General features: G+C 39.6%; 1 protein-coding gene across 1 annotated transcript in view; it reads right to left on the reverse strand.

Annotated features, from left to right (window-relative positions):
- LOC109843431 (serine/arginine repetitive matrix protein 1-like) overlaps window positions 7,623-8,067 on the reverse strand; it is an 8,607-nt gene continuing 8,162 nt past the window's right edge. The window contains 1 exon segment of the mRNA XM_020412365.1: window positions 7,623-8,067. This exon segment is cut by the window's right edge and continues 10 nt beyond it. Coding sequence (XP_020267954.1) covers window positions 7,843-8,067 — 225 coding nt within the window. The 3' untranslated portion in view covers window positions 7,623-7,842.

Genomic DNA, 8,067 nt, shown 5'->3' on the forward strand with positions numbered 1-8,067 from the left:
GTTATGCTTAATAAAAAAAAAAAGATAAAATCATCAAAGACTTCCAACTAAAAAATATATATGTAGCACATGACCTTATCATGGCTCTCTTTGGATGGTGTTTAGAACTCAACTTCTCTATTTATATATTCCAAATTCGAAGTAACAACATGCATACAGATATTGACATTCATTCTTAAAAAAAATGCATAGCTCATAACCCTTTTTTTTAGCAGTTATTGTCATTCATTCTACCTATTTATAATCGGTTAAATTATCAGATTGATATTTTTTATTGATATTTTTTATTATTTTAGTTTTTTTTCTTGGTCTATTGTGCAAGAAAAATTCCTCAAAGACCCAAAATATGAGACCAATAAAGGGGACAAGTGGGGTGTCTCCCTTCTATTGGATAATGAGTTGATCATCATTAATGATGGCCAACTCATTATCCAATAGGAGGGAGACACCTCACTTGTCCCCTCTATTGGTCTCATATTTTGGGTCCCTGTAGCAAAACTCATTGTGCAAATAGACCTAAAAGTTGACCGTTGGCTAAAAAGATTCATGAAACACTGACTTGGATTGTTATTAATAGGTAATTATTTTGATGGCTAGGGTTAGTAGAAGCAAGCACGTACTCCGCTCCCTATTTCATTCGAAATTAGTGCAGAAATTAGGTTAGGGTTTAAAATCAATGTTCCCTCTTTTCAAATTTTTTGACCAGCGGTCTACTCTTAGGTCTATTTGCGCAATAGGGCCAAGGAAAAAAAAAGTATAATAAAATGATGCCGAGCAACAAACAAGGAGTACCTTTTTAAAAAGACCATTTATTCAATTTGATGAGCAAAATCGACATCTTTGAGTTTTAATTAACAAAATCAATCTCTTTTTTGTCACGTCATCACAACCGATAAAAAAAGGTCCATTTTATAAAATACATTGTTTGAAATACATGAGACTAGTCCTGAGTGTTTAGCAATCTCTAATTACTGACTAAAAGAGTTTGATTTCCTTCTTCGAACTACTTCGATCCCCGCCACCAAAATTCACAAATCAAAACCCTAACTCCGGTGATGTCTGCTTCTTTACTGCTGCCGTACCGTCTTCTCCACACTATCTGCCACCACTCTCGCGCTGTCTCCTGCTTCAAGTTCTCCACCAATTGTAGCCTCCTCGCTTCTGCATCTCTCGACAAAACCCTAGCCGTCTTCCCCTCCTCTGGCCCCATCGTCGTCCTCTTTGGCCACTTTGTCAGCATCTCCGCCTTCAGTAAAATTGTCCGTATGTACACGAGAGTGCTAGTTTCGTGTACGCTAAAGCAATGACTAATTCTTAATTAGCAACCGCTAAATGCAAGAAACTACTAGTCCAGTGTATTTTAAAGATATTATTTGGCAAAATCGACCTCTTTTGTCTAGCCGTGATGACGCGATACAGAAGAGATCGGTTTTACTAATTAATTCACAAAAATGTCGATTTTGCTAATAATTAAAAAAAAGATTTTTTTTTTTTAAAATCTCCCAAGAAAAATGCTAAAAAGATAAAATGGGTCAAGAAAAAGTACTACTCTGGTAATTTAGTTAGTTACATTCTGTAGTCTGAATCTGGTCGCGTTTAATCTTGAAAGTAAGGAGGCACCCTACATTTCTCTGAGCTTTATTACAATGACCCAAAATATAGGACCAATAGGGGGGACAAGTGAGGTGTCCTCTTCCTATTGGATAATGAGTTGGCCATCATTAATAATTGCCAACTCATTATCAAATAGGAAAGGGACATCTCACTTGTCCCCCCTATTGATCCCATATTTTGGGTCATTGAGGAATTTTTTCATTTCTCCTTATGTAAACACTTACGGGAGTGTTGGGTAAAATGCATGCTAGCTAAAGAACATAATGTACATATTGAAAAAAAAAATTCTTATAAATGTCAAAACGATAAGTGAAAAATACAAAAAGGGAAAAGAAATAGAGATTATAAATATAAACAGAGAGCGAGAGAGAGAAGCAAAGCGTCACTCGAGCTAAAAGAACAACAACAAACCATAAAAAAAATTACAATGCGACCACCACCGACCTCCTCCACAACGAACTCCCACGGACGACGACGACCCTCGGAAACCCCGACACCGCCGCCGCGGCACCGCCTCACGCGCGCCCCGCGGCCGCCCCCTCGGCCTCAAGAACAAGCCAAGCCCCCATCATTCGTCTACCCGCCGAAATCCCCACCTCCCTCCTCTCGACCCTCATCGCAGATCTCCCCCCTGGCACGACCCTTCGTCTCCGCCATCTCTCCTCGCCGCGCCGCCGGGCGCCGCGCATCTTTCCGTCCTCTCTGCAGCAGGCACCGTGGCCGCGCGTCTGCCTTCCGGCACGCCTCCGGTCGCCGCCGCTGACCTTCGCGCGGCAGTTGAGATAGTTTGTCTGTTGTCGGGCGTTTTTCTGCCGCCGCCGTCGAGGGACGGAGGCGGTTGCGGTGTTCGGTTGTTTTTGGCGGAAAGGGACGGGGGAGCGTGCGTCGGGGGAGAGGGTGGCGGAGGGGGGGGGATGACGGGGCTGCGGGCGACGGTGACGGTGATTGGCGGCGACGTATCGCGGGCGTGGCGGTGGAGAGGCTGCCGTGGCCGACGTTTGATGATGCGTAGGCGGTGTCAGAGGAGCGAGGAGGGGGGACCGTCGAGTTGGATCTTTGGGCGGCGCCGCCCCCGCCGCCGCCGCCCCATTTTCAATTTAGCTTGATCGAAGCTATGACCTTTTGATTTTCTCTGTGGTTTTGTTTTGTTTCGTTTTTTTGTTTTCTGTTGTTTGTTTTTTTTTTTTTTTTTTGCTCCCCTCCTTTCCTTAAATTTCATTGTGATTTTGGGAACTAATTTCTAATTTTTCGGGATATAACAGCGTCGGTGTCAGCTTGTCATCGTCCAAGTTAGTAAGATTATCGTAAACTATTTTTACTAGAATTATTATTATTTAAGGGGGGAACCCATATGAAAGTTCCTGGTAATGTTTTGATAAATAATGGAAAATGTTTATGGTCGGGTCTTGAATTCGATTCGGAGCTCAATTTATCAAAATAAAATAAAATTGTAGGGAGGCGTCGCCGTCTTGAGTTGGTTTGTCTTTTTACGGCCCGGTGGGCTGCGAGCAGGCTTGAACGAAATACTTCAGCGGGGTAGGGCCCGACCCGACCACAAAGCACACTCTCAAAGCTCAAGCCAGTCAAAAGGAGCGTAGTTGAACGGAACAAGTTATGATGACTTAAAAAACTTTGGAACGTCAGGAGGGGGAAGAAAAAAAAGGCCAGCTGAGAGTTATAAAGACGGTCGGTCAAAGCGATGTCCGGTCGAAGGATTTTGTGTGCGCTGCTGAGCAGACTTGGATGGGTATTATGAGATGCCTTCGTGCGTGAGGCGATCCGTCCTCGGCCCGTTTTCTTTTTTCTTTTTTTTTTTAAACCAGGTAACAACAAATATGAAAACTTTACAAAGTCTTAATTGATAGGCGTAGAAATAATGATGATGATGATGATGGGAATCATGATTATCTATCCCCTTCACAAATTCTAGTCCCTACAAAGGCATTCATCATGAATGCCCACCCAATAATTCAGTCACAGGAAGGGGGTGGGGAAAAAAATGCCCGTCCACTTGCGCCAAATTAATCCCCCCCCTCATCCTCTCCTCCCATTCCTAGGGTACGGTACTCGACCAAAAGCGACCCAGAGGCAGCTGCTCATCAACGCACTGCGCCGCGCTGGCCCACCTTGAACCCTTGGGACAAATGTGGAGTTAACGTGCTTGGATTTGAACTTGGGAGCGTCTGGGAAATTTCCCTTTGAAAAAAAAAAAGTGGGGATGCTAAAGACTCTGTTCGGCAACTCGTCGCTTAGCCCAGTTTAAGGTCTTTAGCCGAGTCGGTTCCAATTCGGGGGGGTGGGGGGGACCGATTCAGTGCTAAAACCTAGTTAAGCTTCTAAACTCTCGAGTTTACCAAATCAAATTTAAACCTGGTCCATTTTTGGCTAAACAAAACTTTCGGACCTCGCCCCTGGAAGTTGAAATAAATATAAAGTAGCTTTGCCAAACAATAAAATGAACCTCCTTACGTAGGGGCCACTCACAAATCCTACCAAAAAAAGCACTATATTAATGGGGTGGGGTCGCCTGCACCATCCTTATATAGGGCCACTCACAAATCCTACCAAAACCAGCACCATAATTAATGGGGGTGGGGTCATCTGCACCATAGATAGAAGAGTTGAAGTTCCTGTGAATGGTTTCAATAAGGATATCCTGGTAAAATCTTCACTCGTATAAGACTGGAAAAATAAAGTTGGAAATTTCAAAATCGCTATTTTCCAACTCATAAACAAAAAAAAAAGCAATAATAAAAAATATATCAAACATTATCTTGAACCTACATAAGGAAAAACACACTTATATATAAGTTAAAATAAATGAGTTCATAAACATGATATGAATAGACCCCAATAAGCTCATAAATTCCCTGGTTTAAAAGCCAACAACCCTAGGCAAATTGGGAGGTAATTTTCATACACCTTTCCTCTCAAGCCCCCAACTCTCTCCCACACGCCGATATTTCAATACTTGCAAGTTTCTATTAATTTGTTCCAAAGTACCGTTGGATTCAAACGGGGGGCTCCCACCCTTCAAGATAATGCTCTCATCAGTGAGATAAATCGTTTATGCAGCTTTAACAAAAAGACCATCCACCCCCTCGAAGATTTATCGATGGAACATCACTTCAAAGCCATGACCAGCTATTAACGTCAAATGTAACTTAGACAAATTTGTAAGAATATAAACTTATAAAAAAAAACTTTGAACCAATGTCTAACAATTTAAAATTTGGACCAAACTCTCACAGCTGAACCTTAGGCCAATGTGTACTCTACCGCAGTCAGGTGTTTGGCCTCTGCATACGCGCTAATCCGCAACAGAATTGGACCTTGATGTAGCTAGAGTCATATGCACAATCATTAGTCACAGCTTATTTCACAACAGTCCAATTCATCACAAAATCCGAACATGCTACCCTTAATTCAACAGTTTCAATACTTTAAACCAGTAAGTTTGGTATATTGATTGATTCCAGCAGTCATACCAAAGTTCAACTTACATGTATCAGGAAATGCCAAAGGATACTGCAAATAAAAACACAGAAACAAACACGAACAGGGGAAATGCCAATGATAAAGCCGTGGATAATAAACTTAGCCATGGTAACCTAATAACATATCTTGCTAAACATTCGCATGTACAACTCTCAGCACAATCAGGTTCTAGTGAAGTAGCATATAGGAGATATAGTGATATTCATATGCAATCAAATCAAATAACCAAGCATATGACAGGATTAAAAAAGAAAAAGAAATCAAATCAAAGAACCAAACTGCAGGGTCGAAAAACTCCAAAGAAAAAGAGGGGTTTAGGTAGTAGTAGCTGGTATTGCAAAATATGTTCAACATTCAAGTGAAGAACACAGACCTTAAAGACAGGAGAGAAATTAACTGAAACCGATGATGGATGAGCTGCATAGAAGGTGCAAGAGGAATGAATCACTATAGATATCTATGTTTGTCTGCAGATTAATGTGTGCCAGATGCAATTTGTTATTATACTGTTTCCATCAAATGTATGTCAAAATCAAAACTGCAAATTACCATGGTGATATTCTGATGAAAAGATATCCATCTCGAAGATCAATAGATGAGGGTGTTCATAATGTAGGATCGACACAATCCATATATGTATGGCAACATAAAATATAGATATCAAGCTTACGTTTGCAGAAAATATTTTAATATGACACACATCCACTACACTGAATGATGTATGATGCGACCAAAGCACCGGAAATTTCATAAGAGTTGCTAATAAAGTAAGACCTTCGTTCAGGATGGTTAACATAAAAGCTACAATATGTAGACAGAAATGAGTGCTTGCACTCCAACAAGGATACTGGTCGTTGAGAACTTGCTAAAAATCTAGACATATGGACACAACAAAGTATGAATATATCTTCAAGTAAGAATATATCTTCACCATATACGCACACTCAGCTCATATAAATTTATGTATCAGACAACATATACAAAAGCATCCAACAGAAAGCATGGTAAAATAATATATCCGAAAGAAACATGCAAATGCCTATTAAATTTCATGTCAGTTTTATCGATAACACCAAGACCTCCTCTTTTGTGCGAGTAAAGTGAGGACACCTAAAGCTAATGATCTTTCATAAAGTTAAAAAAAAAAGGTTTAAAATTTTTAAGACTCAGTGAAACAGACATCAGCACTCTAATAGTCGGAAATACAATGACCCAGAAATAAAATCAGGTTTTAAGAAAAAAGAAGGCCTCGTCAGAAAGCTACGATGCTCGTTGGCCAGAAGGGAGACCTAGCTGTTGGTTATTCAGTTAAAATTCATGCAAAGATTGAGCAACAATATTCATTAAAGCTCAAGAACTTGCCAAAATCACTCTTCTTGAAAACAAAGGAAGCATAGTTACACAAAAGAAAACCTGGCAATGATTATGATCTTGACGAAAATTTATTACTATTCAACTGGTATATTAAAAAAAATTGCTGCATCAACTGTATAAAGTGCTATACAGCTAAAGAAGGTTGAACTTCCTTTCGTTACATATAGTACGCATGTAAAACTAAACAAGGAGAAGTTTACATATCACCCTTTTAAAAAATAAAATGCTAACAGTTGGCAGCCAATTGCTTGCAACTACAAACCACACATGAGCATGTCAGAAAGAATAAAACTGTAGTCTGCATGAAGTTTAAATAAGGAGAAACTAATATATGCTTCTGCAGAGTAACTTGCCTTAACATTTGGAATTGATGCAATAGAACACGATGTGAAAGAGAATATTCTATCAGTCTTCATTATGATGAGAAAAACATATGTGTCCAAACAAGATTTTACAGCACATATAACATAAACTGCAACAACTTCCAAAAGGGAATGTCAGCTAAGATGAACACGAAGATATCATGAGACGTATATAACCATGATGTATAGCTTTAAAAAAAAAATAGGATGGATCATGGATCTCAAGCTGCCAATAACCCAGATTGTAACCAACATATATCGCAAATGGAGTATTAGTTCAAATAGACATCGAGATTACAGTTGATAAACCTTCATTGAAAAAAAATGATATGTGTACATCAGTATTTCACCTGACTTGATATTCAATATGTGATTCTGCAAATGCCGGTGGTACCAGTTCTAGTTGTCAATTTTCTCATCTACCAATCAACCATAGAATGGATTTAGTTTCAACAATAACGATAAAAATGAACAAGCAAGTACATCTCATCCTTACTCTCTGTATATAACTAAGTTTTAGAAATTTAAGTTCAAGAAAGAAACAATTCAGATATGCCCCAGTGGCACTATACCTGCCTACAGGGTAAGAGCCGAGTAAAATTTAGTGTAGCACTATTAAAAAATAAAGTTTAGACTAAACAACAACAAGTCACGACAACGGATGTTGAAGTGAAAAAAATTGCATGAAGGGATTATTGGACCAACTCCTACAATGTAATAATCAAGCCAAGAAAGTTAGACAAAATTACCAGAAAAATCTAGCAGAAGAACATAAGACGCATCAGCACAGCTCAGGAAATCTGCATTTATCCACTTCAGCTGCCAGAGTAAACACACATTACATCAAATAGTTGTGCCACATAAAAGAGACATAAGGCCATATAATGAGTCTCATCCTACAAAACATATAATTGCTTCAAATAAACAAATGAGGAAAGCAGCAGTTTTCAGCAAAACAGAATAGGAAATAAAATATCCTAAATAACACAAGAAATTAGTGACTGATAGCCTTCTTCGCTCTGAGAGATTCAAGGGCTTTTTCTCGCAGCTCAATCTCAAGCTTTTTCTGTTCTGACTCATTTTCATCCGCATCACTCAAATGAAGATTCTTCGGTCTGCTAGCACCAGGGTCAGAGTCACCAGAATCATCACGATTCATCTCGACATCTGAAGGAGGAGAAACGGTTGATACCGATTTCACTTTCATCTTGCCAGATCG

This window comes from Asparagus officinalis, chromosome 5, assembly GCF_001876935.1.
Source record: "Asparagus officinalis chromosome 5, Aspof.V1, whole genome shotgun sequence".
NCBI classification, from domain to species: domain Eukaryota; kingdom Viridiplantae; phylum Streptophyta; class Magnoliopsida; order Asparagales; family Asparagaceae; genus Asparagus; species Asparagus officinalis.